The 22202-nt window shown below is 39.9% G+C and overlaps 1 protein-coding gene across 2 annotated transcripts in view; it reads right to left on the bottom strand.

Annotated features, from left to right (window-relative positions):
- The window catches only part of grik5 (glutamate receptor, ionotropic, kainate 5), a 77599-nt gene that overhangs the window by 5219 nt on the left and 50178 nt on the right, over positions 1-22202 (bottom strand). For both annotated transcript variants that reach the window (XM_032518611.1, XM_032518610.1), the window contains exons 6-19: positions 20615-20712; positions 20031-20196; positions 15602-15780; positions 14764-14817; positions 13871-14029; positions 13336-13488; positions 11819-11923; positions 9640-9747; positions 8338-8541; positions 7315-7428; positions 6588-6697; positions 6166-6339; positions 4082-4247; positions 2753-2978 (exon numbers count right to left, since the gene is read on the bottom strand). In XM_032518611.1, the coding sequence (XP_032374502.1) occupies positions 2753-2978; positions 4082-4247; positions 6166-6339; positions 6588-6697; positions 7315-7428; positions 8338-8541; positions 9640-9747; positions 11819-11923; positions 13336-13488; positions 13871-14029; positions 14764-14817; positions 15602-15780; positions 20031-20196; positions 20615-20712 (2016 nt within the window). The remainder of the gene's footprint in view (positions 1-2752; positions 2979-4081; positions 4248-6165; positions 6340-6587; positions 6698-7314; positions 7429-8337; positions 8542-9639; positions 9748-11818; positions 11924-13335; positions 13489-13870; positions 14030-14763; positions 14818-15601; positions 15781-20030; positions 20197-20614; positions 20713-22202) is intronic.

The following is a 22202-nucleotide window of genomic DNA, read 5'->3' as shown; positions in this document are numbered from 1 at the left end:
CAGTACAGCTGCTAGTCATTCAGCCCATAAAGCATGTTACAAACTAGATACAGTACAAAATTAATGGAAAGATTTAATGGGTAGGTTCACTAGAAATTGCAAATATATTTTCTTAGTTATTCTAGTTTTATTTATTCAGTAGTTTTCATCTGAACTGCATTCTGCACAATTTTTGATAGTGTGCTCTGTGAATTGTTACAGGGTTGCTGTTTCCAGATCACCTGTTTAAGCCCATATCCTCTGGCAGGCGGAAACAAATCACTTCTCACCATGACCAACCATTTAAAAAAAAAACAATAGTTTTATCCCCGACTGAAATACACAATCTGAACTCTTAGCTCCAAATGTGCTTTTACACACTGCAGCAAGTTCACCAGCATATCAGTTTGGTCATCAAAGGGAATTATGTGGAAATCAAGGAATAGTTTCACATTTTGCAAAATACAGTAAGCTTCTTCGCTTTTTTGCCAAAAGTTAGATGTGAAGCCTGATGCAACTCTCATATCTGTGCGTTTACTGTAATATAGCTACTGCCAGGAGATGATTAGCTGAAAACAGCTAAAGTAGACCGGTTCCGTCCAAACGGTGCATAAAATCTACCAGCATCTGTAAAACCCATTAAATAACATTGTATACCTTGTATGTTTAGCCATAGAAACACCAACATGTAAAAACAACATCATTTTAAGACTTTCTGAAGGCATACTGACTTCAGAGTGAAATCCATCATCAAACTCCTGGCAAGAAAGAAATCCAGTGTATTTCCAAATGTCTAATTGTCCAAATGTCCCTATTCTTTTAGATTTTAACTGTCCGTGGAGGTGAGCCAGAAGACATGCTTGTTTGTTTGCAATTTGGGAGAACCAACCGTTTAAAAAAAAACTTCTCCTGGCCTGCCTCTTCGTGGCTGTGTCTGCTCTCCATGCTGATATAAAGTAATTCTGCTTTATCTTTTCTGCACATTTGGTCTTTTATATCTCACTTTCTGTCCTTCTTCTCCCTCACTGTAGTCATGCCTTCCTCCTCTTCCACCACCTTTGTGAGCTTCAAAGGAGCCGGACGTGTGTAAAAAAAGCAATTAACTGCATGTTCATTACTTTCAGTTGAAATACTTACTAATCCCTCAGATAAAAATAAATCAAGCATGTACAAGACATTTTTCAGATCTAATCGCTCACCAATCAGTACTACTACATGTGTCTATTTAGCATAATTGATCTCATGCAGGTGTTTCTGCCTCTCCAACAGTCAATTACTTTTTTTTTTGTTACTATGGTAGATATGGTGTATAGAGAATTAATTTACATCAGCATATCAACACAATTGTAGATACATATATGTATGTCAACTTTACATTTTAAACTACAGTAAATCTGTGACACTACTGATCATGAGAGGCATAGAGAATCTGTTTACATCCCTGGTACTGCACTCCTTGTTCACTGCAATCTCATTGTGTTCCACTACATCAATAACAAAAGCCCAATGACATGTGTGAGCAAACTGCTACAGTATATCATGAGCTGATACTCGGGGCTGGATGTCTGACGTGTCTGACCAACAAATCACAAAAACTGGATTGCAAGAATATAATATCACAGTGATTCCCAATCCAGGGTTCGGGACCCCAATAAGGGGCTGCATGATGAATCTAAGGGGTTGTGACATGATTACTAGGGGAGCAAAAAAGAAAATTAAAATGTTGTTACATACACATACATTTCTTTTTAAAACATTTCTCTAATTTTTGCTTTTTTTTCTTGTGAAATACTATATTGTATGTTGTATTTCTCTGGGTCTATTCAAATGAAGCATTGTAATTAGAAAAGTCACTCTAACGGCTCAACTCCACAGTACTCTATTCTTTTAAATTAATCTACAAGCTGTGGCAAAATTCTTGAAAATTACTATAGCAATGTTTTGGAACAGGTCCAAAACATCAGTGTTGCATCCCAGCTTCCCGGCACTGGTTAACTGTTGTTATTAATTTCAAGATTAATTTGGGACTTTTTTTTAATAAATTCAAGGTCTAATTAAAGAGGTGACAGTTATATTTGTGACCGCTAGTGATCTTCAATCCCCCAATGAGGCCAATCGTAGTCTTAGATCTTCAGGCATGACTGTATGTTTGCTGCAGGGGCTTGTAGGCTTTGAAATGCTCTCCATGAAAAAAGCTGAATCAATATTGATGTTTTCAAAACCTATTTATAGGGTTCAAAGACATGTGATTCTGTAGTTTAATTCAGATGTTTTATACTGTATCTATCTAGCTCCTTTCATTTTCATTGGTGTTTTTATGTTTTGTTTCAATATTTAGCTTGTTTGTAAATCATAGAAGCAACTCATAATGTAAAAAAATATTATATTAAAGTAACTCATCAAATGTGATAACATACTGTATTTCTCTAAATAGCAATTGTAGTAAAAAAGAAAGATACAAATGACCAGATAGAAGCTTTACACAATGATTATCTCTAATAATGTGATGACTTCTTAAGGAGGGTAACATGTGATTAACTAATGATGAAATAACAACATTACAGATCATTTAATTGACTATAATGAACTAATTAATGTCAGTTATTATTATGATGCACAAACGTAGTTACGTAGCACTTCATCAAATTTACAAGTTTTACTATAAGTTATACATTTGGAAGTTATTACCTGTTAGTTATTAAATTCCCAGCTGCTGCAGGTATGTATGTTTTGTTTGAAAAATGATATATACTATGTATATAAGTATTATTACCCAGTGGCATGCCAATGCCATAGCCCTTGGTATCCAGCAGGCCTCCTATCTTTGTGAGATTACAGTTGCGGCCGCGGTAGTACTCATTCATGGTGCTCTCCATCAGAAAGGCATAGTTGGAGCTGACCACGCGGGCGATGCCCTCCTCTGTGCTTTTCACAAATACACTGGGCTGCTTGGAGTACATGTAGTTCCACATCCGCTGGTAGGTCTGATAACGGGAGTTCTGCAGAAGAATGGGAACCCACAACAATGGAAATTAAAAGTCAATTACAGATGTGTTTGTCCTAACATGTCCTATCATCTGCTTTGAAATAGAAATAAAAGTTGATAAAAATGAAAGAGGAAAGACAAAGAAAGAGAGATGCATCCTCGATAAACATGGGAGGGAATTATACGTAGACAGAGTGAATAATGACAAGAAGAGTAAAACATCAATGGCAAATACACGTAAAAAAAGATGTAAATCAGCACACAGGAGATGGTTCAGCAAATACTGTAAGCTCTAAAACAGGATTGAGTTTTTAAAGTGTATAATTACATGTTGCATCTCTTTGTGTGAGAAGAAAAGAGACAGGGAGCAATTTGTGTGCAATAATGCGAGTGTGTTTGTTAGCAGGGATTAGGCATTGAGCGGGGTGATGAAACTGGTTTATGTAAGCAAACACAGACCACTCTTTTTTATATTCTCAATATGGATAAACATCACAAGAATGCGAAGCACACACACTCACAATTTGGCATGCAGCCATTTCCCATGCATGCACACAAATAAACCAATACATATTTTTATACACTCACCTAAACACACTCCCACATGCAATCACACCTACACACAAAGACAGACCACACAGATACACACACACACACACACACACACACACACACACACCACACACACACACACACACACACACACAAAACACAAGCTCAACGACAAACACAGATGCCGACACAGATGCTGCCAGCGCTCTCATAAGCAAACATGGGCAGTCCGCCACTTAACACAAACAGCCATAAAGAAAACAACAGCGAAACTCGGAGATATAGTAGCAAATATGACGACAACCACTCACTCCAGGCAAGGTAATAAAGACAGATGCAGTGCACTAAGTCACAAATGCACGCACAAAAGCAAACCCCTTACAAAAAATTGACGCTATAAAAGGCAATTTCGGAAATTGTCAGATTAAATCCGACTCAACACAATTCAACATATGCGCAAGGATACACACAAAAACACACACACACACACACACACACACACATACGTTCAAAAAAGCCAAACACAAAGCAAACCAGAGCCCAGGCTGATGCAGTGGGTCCTACCATGAAGAAGGTCATGGTGCTCCCTCCGTGGATAGTGCCATACTCGATGTTGGTCTGGTCGGCCAAGTCGTCCGGAGACTCAATGGGAACCTCCATCCTCTGGACGGTCAGGAAGGCTGCCAAGTTGGCTGTATAGGAGGAGATGATGATCAGGGTGAAAGCCCACCTATGAGGTGGAGACAAGGGGAAGAAAAAAGTGAAAAGGGTAAGTAAGGATGGGCAATATGGATACAATCTTTTATCACAGAATATGGGATTTCTGGATCAAAATGTATAATTAAATACTGTATATCATGAGACTTTGTGGCAAATGTCTGCAAATTACCTGACAAATTTAAATGTTTTATCACATTGTAAATCATATAATAATTCAGTATAACTAGATATAAGTCATACTTATTGAGTGTAACATAGCTCACAATAGCCTATGTAAAAGAGAGATATCTCCCGGTGTAAACAGCTAAATCTGTTAAATTCCCCAATTTATACTGTATATTTAAATTTATCATGCTAAAAAGGAGCATGTTTCCAGGACTAAGAGATAATACTTTAACACCAAACTTACTCTCTTACAACCTTTCTTGCATGTCTAAAAATATTTTCAAGAACATCATGTACTCACTGTACTTCATAATATCCCCATCCCATATCTTGCTTAACTCAGTGTAATTTGCTCTTCCTGTCTTCCTCTAGCCTTTATCTCCTTAGCTCCTAGCGATTATTATTTCTTTACTGCGTGTGCGTGTGTGCGTGCGTGTGTCTTTCACAGTCACTCTTTTGCCACAGGAATATCATCAGGCGACTGTAGTATTTTTGTGAACTTGGCTTTTTTTTGCTTGGTGCTGAGGGACAAACTTCTAAGCGATATGTCAGCTATATGCTTTAAACTTTAAAATTTAAATGTCATTATCTCACACAGTGGGTGTGCTAATAAAAATCAACCTCAAGGAAAAATGCAGGTCCTTTAGTTAACCAGGGAATGTGCTTTAAAACACATATATAAAGGAGAATTTCAAATTTAAAAAAAATGTATCGTCAATGTGACTAATAAATGAAAATTACTGTTTATATATTTACATTTTATTTTTTACTTTGTTTAGATGGCTTGGACTTGTTGTCGTAATCTGAATTTACTCCCCCTTTTTCATTATATAATCTTGTCTACTAACCCTTTTTATCATTTTATGTGTGTTTTTAGTATTTTATTACTGTTTTATTACTATTGTATTAATGTCTCATCTTAACGGTTTCTACCACTTCATTGTTTCTCCTTTTGTTAAGCACTTTATAAACCTTTGACTTTGTGCCATACAAAAGCAATTTAATATCATGGCAACATGTCAGTTAAATAACTTTTATAGCAAATAACATCATCGTATAACATCACATAGCAACATTTAACAACAGTTCTTAAAGGTCCCATGGCATGAAAATGTCACTTTATGAGTTTTTTTAACATTAATATAAATTCCCCTAGCCTGGCTATGGTCCCCAGTCGCTAGAAATGGCAATAGGTGTAAACCGAGGCTTGGGTATCCTGTTCTGCCTTTGAGAAAATCAAAGTTTTGATGTTTCTCAAAATTAACCTCCCCTTTCTCTGTTTTGACAGCCAAGAGAATTTGGCCAACCCATGAGAGAGAGACATCACGGCTTTCAAACGAGCAAAGTGGCAGTTGGGCAGTTGCCCCCCCCCCCCCCCCCCCCCCATCCTCAAAAGCTACAGACTCAAAATTGGCACATACTAAGGAAAACTATTTGTGGGACTGGCTCTAATGGCTGTAATTCTGCACAAATATTTTACAGGTATGCTAAAAAAAAAAAGTGAAAAATGCAAGATGTCCTTGATGCACACTGGATAACAAAATTATGCGTATACATACATGTTTTAAACCCAGAGTTAACGTTAGCACGGAGAAACTTTTCCCCTTCAGCAAATTAATGTGAAAAACTCTGCACATACAGTATATCATATTGCACAGTGAAGCTCAAACATCAAAGTGAAGTAACAATACTCAAAACACATTTTTTAGTAGAGGGGGACTTTAAACTGGCTGGCACACAAACATAACCATTCTGTGACTTACCACACCCCACTAACACATCTGGTGGATAAGGCTCTGGGCATTATCTCTGATCCCTGCTGCATGAAGCCGCCAATAGGGAACCACAGGCTGTTGCCCAGTGTGTACTGGTTCTCCAAAATGTCCCTGCGATCTCGCAGACACGGGTGAGGGTTGTACCACTCATAGGGGCTCAGCCTGGTGAGGAAACAACGGTACAATGAAATAGAGTTGGCATAACTCTGAAGTCAAACTGCAGTACAGTAATGCACCTCTGTCACATCATTCAAGCCACCGCCTATCAGTCATTCGATCCCTGTCAATCTGTCTGCGGGAGGTTGTGTAAGGTAAGAAATTACGATATGTGACAGGCGACTCGTGTTCAACAAGATAAATGACGATAGAGCTGCAGACTATGGGTACAGTGTGTGATGTAATGTATTGACCTTGCAGCCAGGAAGAGCACACAGCTGACAGCCAGGTAGGCGAGCAGCATGAAGAGCCAGACAGCTGGAGAGAAGGGATCGAGGAAGGAGAAGTATCCCGGCTTCCGACTCTGGTGCAGAGAGAAAGAAGAAGAGCAAAAGGAGAAGTGGAGAGATGGATGGAGCAACAAAGACAGACAGAAAGACAGACAGACAGACAGACAGACACAATGTGTAAAAAACAAGGTGTCATGCTTCAGCAGTCAGGGAATGTCCCCTCTGCACCACAGGAGGGCAGTGTCCTTTACTGCACGCTGAGAGTAAGTCTGCAGTGTTTTGATACGCTAATGCTACAATCCATATATGCTCCTTTTCACAATGCCTACTGCTGAAGCATATTTAACTTAGAACCAAAACCTCATTAGCAATGTAAAGCCACCACTGTTACCCAGTTACCGAGCACCAACTTATTAAGCAATTTAAATTACACCATTAAATTTCACTGTGGACATAGTGGCTACAGCATGCAGCATACTACACAAAAACCATCCTCAGCTTCAAATATGAGGTCAACTCTTATGTAATAATTAGTCCAACTCCATAAGAATAATCACAAGTGGAGCCTGTCATCTTATTTTCAACCCTGCCAGCTTAAAAGCAGCACAAACAAAAGACATGAAATCCAAAAACAAGATCTGAAGCGAGTGTCACCCAGCGGGTGCCTTGCATCCCCAGATAACACCCTCACCAGTTGAACTCGGTACAAGATGCTGATCCCCAGGGTCATGAACGGCTTAGAGAAGTCAATAACCTTCTCTCTCTCTGATGTGATGGTAAAGCCTGCTACGGCCAGGTCTGCTTTCTGTTGGATTGACAAAGATAGATAGGTGGATAGATAGTAGTGGAGGCGAGAGAAAAGGTAGAAGTAGTGGAGGAGAGTAATTGAGAAAAACAACAAGTGGTCAGGTAAATAGAATGACACTCAACGCTGCACTGGGTAGATGAGAGCTGTGTTTGTATAAAATGTTGATTTCCCAAATGAAAAATTAAAAGTTGGACTACGTCAAATGAAAACACATTGGAAAAAAACAAACGACAGCCTCGTCCTCCTCTCTGATCAGCCCCTTACATTTCCCCCATAAAAAGGGGTAATGAAAGAAGCACTGGGGGCGGGTTTTTTTTCCCGCAAAAATTTGCAGGTTTTGGTTGCTCTGCCCCCCCCATTTTTTCCCATTAAAAGCAAATTTGAAAAACGGGGGCCCAAATTAGAGCTGAGTGACACAGTGGGGGGGGGGTGGTGGGGGGATTTGGAGAGTGGGGGACCGGGGCGGGCCCCCACGGGCCATGTCTGATAATTAAAGAACCGTTGGTAAAAGAAAGGGGGGCTCTTAGCCGATTAACCAGAGTGTTCCTCAGGGGGGCATGGCCGGAAAGGGGAGAAAAAGGGGGGGGGGGGGGAGGCTGGGATAAAGGGAGTTCTGAAAGGAAAGAGGGTGCAAAATTTTGGCAATGCCCCACTCTTTTTGGGGGGAATTATCAAGTCAGCTTTTGTCCTAGATAACAGCCATACTCCCCTGTGAGGGCAATTTGAGACATGGACAGTTATAGAAGAGTTGTGGTTTGGGGCTACAGCGTGAGTAAGTGTGTGGTTGCATGCATGTGTTCAGCATAGGTTTCTGTTTGTAGAGACACTGGTTCGAACATTTGAACATATTTCTGGTGTGCTTGTGAGACAGAAAAAGAGAGGGAGGGAGAGGGGGTGTATACTTACCCTGTTGATGAGCTCTCCAACCATGCCAGTCCAAGAGCCGTTGGGCTCTGGAGCGCCATACAGCCCGTCATCCACCAGCTTGATCTTAAAGGAGAATTTTAAGCTGTCTGCGAGCTCCTTCAGCATGTCGACACAGAAGCCCTCATATTGGTCGTTGCCCTGGAAGTCCTGGTAGTTGTCTCTGCGCATCACATATGGGCTCTCCTGAGCATGGGGGACACATTAGGGGATTCAAGTCAAAATGAAGAATATCCTGTTTAAGTGGAATGTAAGACTCAATGTGTCAAAAACAGGATTTAAATTGTAAAAAAAATGAATGAAAAATGTTATGTCAATAATAGATTGACATAACGTTTCGGGAAATTGGCTTTTCTGGCAGAGACCAATACCACTCTCATACTTAGTCTGAAAAAAGGTTGAAACAGCTAGCCTGGCTCTATTGGATGTTCAAATCCACCACCTCTACAGTAAATCACACTAGTTAATAGCTTGGTTGTTTTATGCAGTACAATCCAGTCTTTGTGCTAAGCTAAACTAAAAGGGTGTAGCTTCATGATTACTGTACAGACATGAGAGTGGTATTGATCTACTTGTCAAACTATTCTTAAAATAGCACAAGTTGCTATTAGCATATCATTGGTATTTTTGTGAAAGCAAGCGTCCCTCTTTTACAAATGTAACTCTCTCTATAAAGTTTTGATTTTCTACTCATATTGATGTATTTTAAGGAAAATTCCATCAAAATGGGGAGTACAAGTCGGTTTGTCAAAATAGCTGTACCAGAAAGACTATTGTTTAAATTTATGTATAAAGGACGATACTGTTTAGGATTATGTGTTGTCCTGTGATTATTTTGTAATAATGTAATTAAGTTTGGCTGTAATGTAAAATCGACCTGCATGCTGATAAAGCTTAGTTGTTATTTTATGGTATTATGTGGTGCAGGGGATTTACTGCATCAGGTGTTTTAACACATCTGGGCCAACTTTGAAGATGATGGAGCAGCATCATGTATGGGATTTATGGATTTTATGATATGACTTTACTCATATGAAAACCAGCAGGAGACAACATGTAGTGTTCAGTCATTCAGTCATTATCAGAAGATCTGGATTTTGGCCGTTTGAATTTAGTAACACATCTCTCTCAGTGCTCTGTCAGTTTCTATGACAGCTACAGTGACAGCAACATTAGCAGAAACAGACCACAACACAGCATAAGCTGCGGCACAGCTTATGCAGCAACACAAAAGCAACTCTGACCTCACCAGCGTAGTGGTCCAGAAGGTAACTGAGACCTTACCAGTATGGTGGTGACAATGAGTGTCTTGTTTGCTAGCGTCTCTGAGACATTGATATCCAAGCTGGTCGAGTTCATTGCCAGGGTGTTGTTGGAGTACCAGACCCCAATCTAACAGAGAAGAGAAACAAAAGAAAATCAATGGCTTTTGTGGGATAAATAATGTACTATTAAGCTTTGACTTCAAATGTTTTACTGTTGTGGCAAGCTACACACCATCTCTAGCAAATAAGCAGTTAAGTGAGTGCATTAACACTATTGGTCTATTTTATAGAGTACCTTTACATGTTGAATATTTTATGATTTGCCTTGGTATCCGTAATGTTACATACTGTATATGCACACTGATTTAAATGTCCCTTTTGGAGCCAAACACATTCCAGCAAGTACCATACAGTGTAAAAAAAAATTAAAAATAACTACTGTTTACAGTTAGAGCAATGATCTGGGACAAGATGGCAACATATAGAAAGCTTTCATGCCATGTTTTTCTTTACTAACACCTTAATTAAATTGCATACAAAACAGCTCACATATTTCCATTTTATGGAGACAGTAAAGTCACTTAGTAGATATTTGTGGGATTATGACCTAAATAGTGTGCAGGGCTGGAACCGCCGTTCACAGAAGCATTTCTTTGGAAGATACAACTATACACCTTTCAATAGGTCAGAAGAGAGGTAATGACTCCTCAAACAGAATCACAGTATTTCTCCCTCCCACACTCTTTATCCCGCCATGACATTTAAGAGTGGTCTTTTCTTTGTGAACCACAACTGCCTACAGTGTGGGTGCTGCTGTGCAGAGAGGTGGGCAAAGTTAAAATGGTAATTATCCCAACCTAACTCTCCCACAGAGTTGAAGTCTAGATGTAAGTATGGTTATAAGGTGGTATTTAGTGTTAGCATGGGAGGCGTATAGCAGAACCCAGCCAGACGTAATAAGGTAAGGTGAGAGAAACTGTTTCCTCCAGTCAATGAACTGACAATAAACATAATTTCCTCAGTCTGGATCTGCAGTGATGTGTGTACTTATGCTTCATTTAATCTTGACTTTGAAATGCATTTTGATTTTTATTTTCCTTCACCTATTCCTTTAATGCTCAATGGAAGAATCTGCATTGACAGAATAATGACACCAAAATGGTCTGAAAATGCTTGTTGGCTGGGTCTGCCAACATTTTATTTTGGTTCCCGACATTGTCCAACTACCCTTAACAAATGTGTTGTGGCATGTAACCTGTACATCAAAAAGATAAAATACCCAGACTGACAGCGGAGGTCTGGTCCAAAGAAATGAATGAAAGGTAATTCATGTGTAGAAAAAAACTGTAAAGCAAAACCATGTAACTTTTCAAAGATGAAATAACATGACTCCTCTTACAATTTAAAGGTCTAAATCAACTGAAAGAGCTGATCCAGAAGAGTCCATGTGAAGACCAAAAGAAACCAAAACCAATACAAACTACGCTTGAGCAAATCCAGTGCTATGCAGGACAAAGAGAAAATTGAACTCCATTAAGTCTCCATATAAAAAGTATATACACTATTACATATATAGAGAAGGATGAGCAGAGATGTAGTTCTATCTGCACATCTACTCTGCACTGAGCTGGAGGCCAAGACAAATAACGATTCCTACAAATATATGTCATTGTTTGTAGGCATGGTAGAAAAATAAACCAACCATTAATAAAATGCCATGTACGTAAGGGTTTAGATCAGAAAACATTTAGCCAACATACAACAAGTATACAACAACAAACAAAGCTTCCTGGGACAGCGTCACTCCAAACATGAAAACACTTTTATGAGACTATAAACAAAATGTACACTAGACTTGATATAGAGCTGCTATATGTTTGAAATTCAGTTGATGAACATTACAGGTAGCTGATGTATTCCAGTAGCCTTCAGATAAAATAAATGTTAAAACATATTTGCAGCTACAACATGACCCACGTCTGATGACATTACAGTGCCGACAGGTGAAATGCAGCAAATCTTCTCACAAAGCCTCTTCACAAAGTAAAGATATTTGGCTACTATCAGGAAAGCCTGCGATGAGGCTGACCTCAGTGTTAAACACCTCCTCTGGCATAGTGATATCAGACGGTGACCAATAATCCAAAACCTATGGGCAGTGTGACCTGGCTGCTGCATGAATACAGGTGACTCCTGACCTCTTTGTGGCCTCCTCTGTGTTTCTCCAGGATCCGCAGGGTGTAGTTGGTCCTCTGACCTTTGCTGTTAAACTCCACACGGCCTGTCAGACCATCATACTCCACCTGGCAGGCAGACGGAGAGAGTATAATGATAAAGCATGACAGAGGAATGGAAAAGGGGACAAGAAGGATCGGAAAATGAGAGGAGAGGATGTAGAAACAATGAGGAGACATAGAGAAATAAATACAGGCAATTTTCTATAAAAAAAACAAAACACTTTTCTTCTTGCTATCTATCATGATTAGGCAGACAGTTACTATCTACAGTGGTAAGGAGGAAAGACAGTGTGATGACTAAAAGAACAAAAGAGCTAGAGAGACAGAGAAAGTGTGTGTGAGGCAGGACCAGACAGGGGTGATCAGTTTTGGATCAACTAGGAGAAAGTGAGTAACTGAGCGAAAGGCTCAGATAGAGCAGCAGAGAGTCAACAGCTTCCTAATAAGACTCAGAACTGCACCTCACAGCTCAGTTCTGTCACTCCAAACCCCAGGTGCTGGCACAGTTAGCAAGATCTATGATGAATGGCACGGGGCTGAAGATGGAGCACATCATGATGTTGACTAACAAAGGCAGATGCCGGGCCGGTGGGAAGGAGGCAATGAGAGATGGGGCTCAGGCTGCCTTAACAACAGGTACTCGATGAGAAGAATACACCGACGACGAGAGATGGGAGATGACAAGGAGTGAGAGAGAAAGAGGTTACATGCAACATGAGATGAGGATGATTCAGAATGTAGCTGTACTGTAGTCATTTATCTGTAAGTCAATCCAGAGAAAATTAATCACCCACAATTCTGATTAATAATTGTCATCTAAGTCATTTTTTAAGCCCCATTGTCAAACATTTGTGAGTTGTACATTCTCAAATGCTTTACTCTGATTAATGTCATAATAACATGAAAATATTTGGGTTTTGGGCTGTTGGTTCCACAAGACAAGGCTGCTATGATTATCTTCATTATCGATTAATCTGTCAATTCTTTTCATTAATCGATCAATCATTTTGTCTATGAAATGTCAGAAAACAATTTATTGAGTCCAAGGTATTTCAAATGATTTTCTTGATCGGACCAACAGTCACATGCGATAAAGAAAAGCAGCAAAATTTAACTTTTTTATATTCGGGAACTAGCCAGTGTTTGGCATGTTTGCTTGAAATATGACTCAAACGATTAATCAATTATCAAAATCGTTGCTAATTAACCGTTTCAACTCTAATTTAAAGATAGTTGAAGATAGGTATTTTCACTATTTTTCTAACATTTCATGTAAATATCATATATATATATATATATATATATATATATATATGTATACATGTAATATACAGTATAATAAAATTGTGGACATCCAATTCAAAATGTAATCAAACACTCACATATTTTACTTATGTTTCTTGCTATGTATTTGTATGCATTTACATGCAAATGAGCATTTACTGTAAATCAGATTTTACAACACATCAAGCATTTACCATGCGCAGGTAGTTCATAAGACTGGTCCCGTGTTGCCAGATCTGAGGTGAGGTGCAGCTGAGTGGCTTCACACCGATTTCCTGACTGCGGTTCAATTCCCTTACCGCCCCCACCACCACATGCACCGCATCAAACATCAGCGCTGATGAGAGCTGTGGAAAGGGGAGAGGGAACCAGAGAGAAGCAGAGGGGGAAAGAGACAAAGAGGGGAGTGAGTGGGGAGAGACAAGGAGTCAAGGGAGAAGATGCAATGAGGAAAGATGTGCGTGCACAGATGATTGAATGGTTAACAGGGATGGAGGGAGAGAGGCAGAGAGAAGAGATGTGAGGTATGAGTAAACCAGTGGGGAGGAAACAGATGGCTACATCAATACCCATTAAGTACAAGCAAAGGACTAGCTGAATCTCTTTAACTGCTCCATGAATCAGTGTGAGGAATAAAGTAGCTTAATGTTACGTGCATCACAAACAAAGCTTTGAAAATTACTCCTGAATAAATGCATGTACGAGTTCTCAAGTTTCCATGAGACTGACCGCAGGGCCGGGGTACGTTAGGTCACAACCCTCCCTCCAAGACAGGTTGAGGCTCCTGATGAACTCCAAATAGAAGGGATGGGTGGTGTTAAACATGGAGAATCCCACAATGTTGGACTGCTCATCCACTACATCATCCAGTCTCAGGAGTGGGAAGTCCTATCAAGGAGGAGGAGCAGGGAGGGTGTTTGCAGAAAGAAATAGAAAATTCAGGTTAATGGCAATGATGACAGTGTATCAAATCTTAGCACAAAAGAAAAATACTGTGCAATAGAGAGTGAGATAACGAAAAAGAGAAGCTACGGGGGGTGACAACATCTAATCTCTTATGGAGAGAGAGAAAAAAGGATATAGACAGCTAGGAAAATGGGTAAAAAGATGAGATAGGTTGATGGAAATGACTTCAGTAGCTTTGCACAGAAATATACACACAAGACGTGTGTGACGTCTAAAGCACAAGAGCATATCATGTAGAAAAAAAAAATCAGGCACATGGCATAAAGTGACACATTAATTCAAATGGTAGAAGGGGGGGTGGAGTGTATCAAAGAGGCAGCGCAGAGAAGGTGGCGGGTGGCAGAAAAAAAGGGCACATCCCGTCTGTCATCACCGTCACCTCAGACACCTTTTTCTTCAGTTTCTTTGCCATCCTCCTCTGCATTTCCACATCTTTGTACAGTGTGCTTATTTCTCAGATCTCTCTCTCTCCTCATCCTTCATCTCCTCTCTCTCTCTGTCACCTCTCTCTTTTCCCTTTATCTCATACTTTCTCCGCCTTAGCACCTTTGCTCACTCATAAAGTGACAGAAGAGGAGGAGCGGGAGAGAGGAACAAGTGAAAATGGAGGTATGGAAGACAGAAGACAGGAAGGGCTAGAATTGGTACGCTCTTACCATGGTGGTGAGGATGTACTTGTAAAATGCCGATGTCATCCCCAGCTCTGATGCCTGTAGGACAAAGAGAAAGAAAGAGTAAGAAAAAATAAATAAAGAAGAGGCAGGTGGGATGCAGAATGTGGTAAGAAAGAATGAGGGAAGATGTAGAAAGATTGATGGAGGGAAGGTGAGAGGGGGCAAAAAGGGGGAGAGTTATTAAGAAGCAAGGAGCAAAGGAGGGAATATTGAGGATGAGAGAGAGCATACGTTTATAACAGTTTTACATCATAAGGCTAACATTAGACATTTCGCTGAGGGCAGAAAGCCGCTCCAATATGCCCAGTAAAAACTTCCAAACACATTCAACTGTGACTCACTGCGCTGGCTATCGGCATTGCAGGCCGTACTATGAATCAGAACAAGCCTGGGTGACATCTGCACCCGACCCAGCAAAAGATGTTCTTTTGTCAAATATTTTCTTAAGAGTGCAAGTGATTGTTGCTGGCAGACTTGCATACATGATGTTCCCTATGCAGCCCTGGAGGGCACAGAAGGTAGAAATGCATGTTAATTCTGTTAGTGCAACAAATATGCAGCCCTTGAGAGAGTTGTTTTATTATTTTACAGATGGTAAGCTCTGCATGCCCTTCATGACTGTAACCTGAATTTCCCAAATGAGTGAGTAAAATGTATTTATAGAGCGCTTATCACAGATAAAAATCACAAAGTGCTTTACAGAAAACAGACATAAGAGAAGTTGAGAGAAGCTGAGTTACTATGTGTACTGTACTGTATACAACTTCATACCCTTCGCAAGTGGGCGGCTCTAAAGAATGTTCAATGTCTGAGAACTGACCTTCTTGAGGATGAGATAAGAGATAGATGCGTTAGCGTCAATGATGATGGTGGCCACTTTGTCATCACGGATCTCCTTCAGCAGCGGCGTAGGATCCAGGTTGTCATCCAGCATCCTGATTGACAGCGTCTCCCGAGAGATGAGAAAGTGGCGGACCAGTTCCTCCAATCTCAGCAGGCCTGAGGCAGAGCCAAAGCACAGACAATCAGCATTTCAATGTCTGTATCAGTAGACACAACTCATATTTCCAAAATGTTAGCCTAGCACAACGTGTGAAAATCTCGATATCTTCTTGGGTGGTCATATACAGTACGTGTCATTTTGCAAAGCGTGATCGATGGTTTAACTAAATCCCCAGGAAATGAAACATCATTTAATATGGAGTCTAGTGTGTGTTTGCATTCACTGTTTCTCTAAGAAGGGCTTTTTCATCTATTATGACCTCCACTAAGGAGGTTTTGTTTTCAGTGCCATATGTTTGTTTGTTTGTTTATCTGTTGATCAGCAGTATATCTCAAAATTAATTTGACAGATTTTGTTATTATGTTATGGGCCAGCGAATAACTGACTACTTTGTGCTGTAGATAGTACCTCCATGTGGCTATTTATGAAGCCATTTACATTTTGCACTTAACACCTGAACAGTGAGGAACAGAAGCTAAATTCTTCCTCTGGACTCGACATGAATCTTTCAAACGACATCCATTTACACCCAGACAGATTTTTCACCATCTTGAATTTTATTTTAGCACTCATCCTACAGACACAATGACGGAGGCAAAGGTACACATACAGTACACGTTTGTCTAATTTAATGAGACCAGACCGTATGTATTACTTTGTTTTTTTAGGCATCCGCTTGGGTGGCTTCCAACAGATTACATTACATTACATAGTTAGAAAGATTTTATCACATTTTAGGCATGGATCGTCACATCATTTTTCCTCTTAAATGTTACCCATACAGATTTTGTCCAATCTTAACCAAATTTGGTACATAAAATATTTGGATGAGCCCAGAAAATGTAAAGAGCTTTTCTTCTTATGCTATATAAAAAAATACTCTACTTGGAGCAGTAATCAAAAAGTCCAATAATTTAACTAATCAAACTTTTTTTTCTAAAAGTTTGACTACCAGTGTAAGTTTTCATGTCACATTAGTTTAAATTGCATATTGGACAATGATTGGCTTCCAATCAAGTTTTGATGTCACAGAATCAAGCTAGTACACGGGTTTTCATGCAAATGTTTTCTATGTTTGACATTACATTTAAATGTGCTGTGCAAATGCAACATGATATAACATGTATTGGATGTCAACTTCCAGTGTTACAGCAAAACTCTGATGACATTTTGCATGTATGGCACTACGCCAACGTGACAAAATTTAACCATAACTCAATTCTTATGAGTCTGACTTAACTAAAATGAGTCTTTGTACAAGTCCCTAATATTCCCACAGAGGTTTTAGGTAACGTCCAAAATTCATGAATGCCATCAGCCAATCATTATGACAAATATCTAAACATTTTCTATTAATAGAATAATAAATCTAGAGTTTTGCTGCCTTGGCAGAGGTATGCGCTATTTGAGCGCTTTGTGATTTACTTTGTGTCTGTTGTCTCATCTATTAATGATTGCTTCTCAGTTCTTTGAGTGATGTATGTACTGTGAGCAAAATAGTATGTGGTAAAAAAAACTGATAACCCTAAAGTAAAATGACAAAAATTGTATTTCAAGGATTCTACAAAACCTTCGGCAAATAAAATGACAAAAAAAGGAGCAGAACTGCAGGACCAGAAAGACTGAACTACTGTACTTGAGACAATTCACCCAATTTAAGTGAATTCCTCTTGGAAATGAGTAGAACCAATGGCAGTCAAGACTCACTTAACATTGTGTGGGGAATGAACCTTTACTAGAAAGTCTACCCTCATGCTTTCTAATTGTAATTCCATAGTAAAGCACCCCTAGCTATGTAAATAAGTGGTGGGGCAGGCATCCGGGGGACGGAGAGGAAAGGGAGAGGAGGAGAGGAGAGGTAGCACACAGAGCCCTTCAGCAGGAGAAAGCCCTTGTAAGCAGTGGGGTAATCACTGAACCAGGCCAAAACTTTAATTAGTTTGTGGATGGAGGTGGGGGGGAGAATCAATGCACTTTACAGCTTCCTCTCCTCTCCTCGCCCATTCTCCTTCTTTAACATAGTCTCTCTCTCACATATAAGCTCTAGTCTCTATCTCTCTTGTCTTACCCCTGTGCTCTAGTTACCTCTCTCTGTGTTTTTCCATCTCATTCTTAATGGCGCCACCGTCTCCTTCTTCTTGTGCTCAGTCTCTCCCCCTCACTGTCCTTAACCTCATCAATCTCATGAAAACTGCATAATGGAATTAGGCTCAGATAGCTCGTTGTGACCCAGGCATTTCGAGAGAACGACATGTCGGAAATTACCCAAAATCTTTGACTCGCTCTCATCTAACAGAATATCTGCATTGCTTCCATGGGCTAAAAAGGGAAAATGTGATTATAAAATTTACCAGTACACACACATATGTTAGTTAATTAGGATGCACACCCACATTGATTTCACACGTTATTCCCCTCACTGACAAAAAAAAGACAGAATGTCAACTTCACTTGAACACACCACTGTAGTGGGGTAAACAAGCTGAATAAAACAAGTGGGCTGGTAGTAAACATTGTCTGATGATGAACCTTTGTAGCGCCACACAGAAACGCACACAATCATACAAGTAGCCTACCCAAAACCTCACTCACACATGTCCATACATACAGTACACTCAGAGGCAACAAAAAATACACACACACACACACACACACACACACACACACAAACACACACAAACCAGAGCAGCTCAAACACACGCACATGTACGAACAAAGTGAACCAAGCACTCTGAGAAAATATATCAAACACACACATACTGTGCCACACACACCCACACAGTCGCTCAGAGTGTGAAACAAGCTTGTTGAGTGGCAGTTAGCACCTATTCTGCAGCCATGGCAACCAGCTCCATGGCAATAGATAGCGCAGCCAAGTGGGTCAGAGTCTGTAAGTGTGATAACCTTGTAAAGATCACCTTCAAGCCAAATATATTACACACACACAGCCCTCGGCCTCTCCGTTGGTAAAAGCTGCATTCTTTTGGCCCGGACGGTCACTATGATACTATATGCTGCTTCTGATTGTTATGACAAGAAAGCCTGGTAAAAGACAGGGCTCTTATCTCCACATTCAACTGATGATCAAAACTGAAAAAAGATGTCTGATGCCATTTCAAAGCTCTTTTAGTTCAATGAAATGGCAAGTCCACAAGGAATTCAGCTTACTTTCAGGAAACCCTAGGCAGGCTGGCTAACTGCTGGGGAGATAATGAAAGCATCTCAAAGATTGAATTAATTTTTCATAATGTCACAGCTTTTTGTTTGTCAAAGTCTACCTTTTTCACACTGCCAAGAGAAGTGTTCAAAGACTTTAATGGTCCCACTTATTCTTTATGTAATTGGCCTTTAGTTCTTGTTTGGTCCTGCTTGGCTGGTGTGAGCAGTCAACAGCTGCACAAGCACTCATCCCAGCTCAGTTCACTAAGGACTAGCAAAAATTCAGGCAACTATTCAGGTCATTTTATTATTAATTTTGCTGAGGTACAATCCAGTGTATAATAGCATTTATTCACAAAGCTTGTTTAAATCAACTAAAACTTTAATAAATGCATCCCTCGAGGGGATAGTGCATAATAAATCAATAACACAAACTCTATTCACACTCTATAAAAGTGAAAATAAAGAAGGCTAGTGACTAAACCCCAAATCAACTGTGATGTTAAAGCTTTCTGAGTGCCAGGCAAGTTAAATCAAATATCCCCTAAGTTCTTGCAATACTGGACAGCATTTCATATATTTTTATTAGTATTTAAATTTAAAATTTAAATTTATTAAATTGGTTTGGCTTAAAAACCTTCTCAGGTCGATAAGAGACAGTGTGCGAGAGCAAGGACAAAATAAATAATAATAGAAAGGCAGCAGCAGTGGAGCCATGTTCTGAACTCTGACAACAGACAGAACTTTTATGACCACACTGTCAAAATAAGTATCCAACAGTGCAAAACAGTCATATCCGCCCGAACAGTGTGAATGTGCAAACACTCCCACAGGCATTTACACACACACTTTATACACACACACACACACACACACACACACACACACACACACACACACACACACACACACACGCACACGCACACACACACACACACGCGCACACACACACTCTAGATGAATGAGTTCATACAAACACATAACTGTGCACTTACACCCACCTTAACAACAAACACAGCCATGCTATTGTAGTAGCAAAATCTGTGTCATAATGTACTGTATAAAATAGGGGTGCATGTGTACTCACACTCAGCCTTGGCACAGACCAGGCTGGCTGAGGGGTAACTAAATGAGCGCAAGATGGCTTCTATGGCCAGACTCAGGTCCTCGTTGCTAGGGTACAGAGTGACAGAGGCAAAACGCAGGTACGGCAATCGGGGAGTTTCCTCCGGACCAATCTTCACATGAGGGATCTGACAGAAGGAGAGAGTAGAGAAGAGAAGTAACATTAAGGCAGGCAAATGTGTCGTGATTATCTCACCTCCAAACACACACAGCAGACCCATTAGAGAGGTACAGGGTGAAAAGAGAGATAAGAAAGATGGCAGAGGCAGAGAGACCTTAAGGATAAAAGGCTACGGGAAGAAAGGAGAAAACAGTTGGAAGAAGTGGATGATGGTTAATTAAAAGAGAAGAAGTTCAATGGGCAACAAAAAACCCAAATCTATTGAAACAATCATCATTACGTCTATGTGGATAGGAGGGGTAGTATGTCAGAGAGGAAGAGGTTTGTATGAACACTGAGACAGATTTGTACATATACTGTATGTGTGTGTGTGCGTGTGTGTGTGTGTGTGTGCGTGTGTGTGTGTGTTTATCTTCCACACTCACCTCCTTCTCTCCACATATATGACTGACAGTAGAGCCAGAGGCGGGGCTGGAGGCGGGACCTATCACAGAAACGACGCCTTTGGGTAGAATCTGACACACTAAAAGGGAAAAGGGAAAATAACCATTGACTATGCAGACACATACCTTTCCCTCTGCTTCATTTTGTTGGAAGAACAGAGTTGGCATACTGTAGGGGCTGCAGTCAGGGGAAAGTGTGGAAATTTAAAATGCAGCAAAAACTCACTTTAACCACCGATTCCATTGTAGTAGCAAAATCTGTCTCATTATAATCAGATTTATTTTGAGACAAATACTCCACAGGTCATCTTTTGCTATAATTGACTTGCTTAGCAAGTTGCTTTTTGATTTTTAAGAAATTGAGCTGTAATTATATATCTGGCATCAGAACAATACTAACAGATTGGTGGTCACTTTCAAATAACACATGCCTGTTTGCATTATTATCCTTTTTGCAGGCAGGCATTTATGTGGGAGAAACTGCTTTATTCTAACTGCTTTTTTCTATTACAATAAGTACTTTGCTCAGGAATGGCTTAAGTAAACACTACCTTTATGGTTCAGTATACAGTCTTTTCAAGCACATCTTATGTCCTAACTTTTGTCGCAATTACCCAATTAGGACACACCTTTGAATAAATGCATAGGTTTGCAAAGAATTGGAATTATCTCTTTATTTAAACTCTTACAAAGATTAGCTAAGGTCCAAAGCCCATCTTTTTTTTTAAATTAAGATCCTTATACAGTATACCCCATTTACTCCTTCTCCTCTCCGAATAAATGCCTGAAGTTTGCTCTTTTGCACATACTTTAATTGGCGTTACTATGTTGAGATATATGAATTATTAAAAGTGGTAATAGATTATGTTTGTTGTCTGTCTTAAATTTGACTTATTGACCAACCTGCAGTCTGTGTGGCTGATCAATATGCGTAATCACTTTCTTGCCAGGAGTCAGATAAGAAGACCAATGTTCAATGTCTGTGCGATAAATTTGAAGCTACGCTAAGCTAAGTCAACCATCTGCAGGCTATAGTTTCATATTTAGCCAACAGATATAATCAATCCTCTCATCTATTTCTGGGCAAGAAAGCTAATGAGTTTCATTAAAATCAATCTGCTATTGAACAGTCAATAGCAGAAGTTTGACCATGTCATGTACACAGGGGATTCATCCTTTAGCACACAGAAATACTTGCCTGTTTTTGTACAGTATCTTTTGGATATGCTGTGAGTTCATTCTTTTTGACGTTTGTGTCTGCCCACCTCAAAAATGTTTTCACAGATACAGCAGTAAATGAGTCTGGAGCCTTAACTGTGTTATGATGATATTCCTAAAGCTCTTTTCTTGATGGTATATTTGGTTGGTATTTAAATTCCTCCCAATTAGTCCTTCTCAGTCCCTGCCTGTGTGTGTGTGTGTGTGTGTGTGTGTGCGTGTGTGCGTGTGTGTGTGTGTGTGCGTATGTGCGTGTGTGCGTGTGTGCGTGTGTGTGTGTGTGTGTGTGTGTGTGTGTGTGTGTGTGTGTGTGTGTGTGTGTTTGAGATTGGGAATGTGCATGCAACCGTGC

Source organism: Etheostoma spectabile, chromosome 6, assembly GCF_008692095.1.
Source record: "Etheostoma spectabile isolate EspeVRDwgs_2016 chromosome 6, UIUC_Espe_1.0, whole genome shotgun sequence".
NCBI lineage: Eukaryota > Metazoa > Chordata > Actinopteri > Perciformes > Percidae > Etheostoma > Etheostoma spectabile.
The sequence above is the reverse complement of the archived record's forward strand: the minus strand, read 5'-3'. Positions and strand labels throughout refer to the sequence as shown.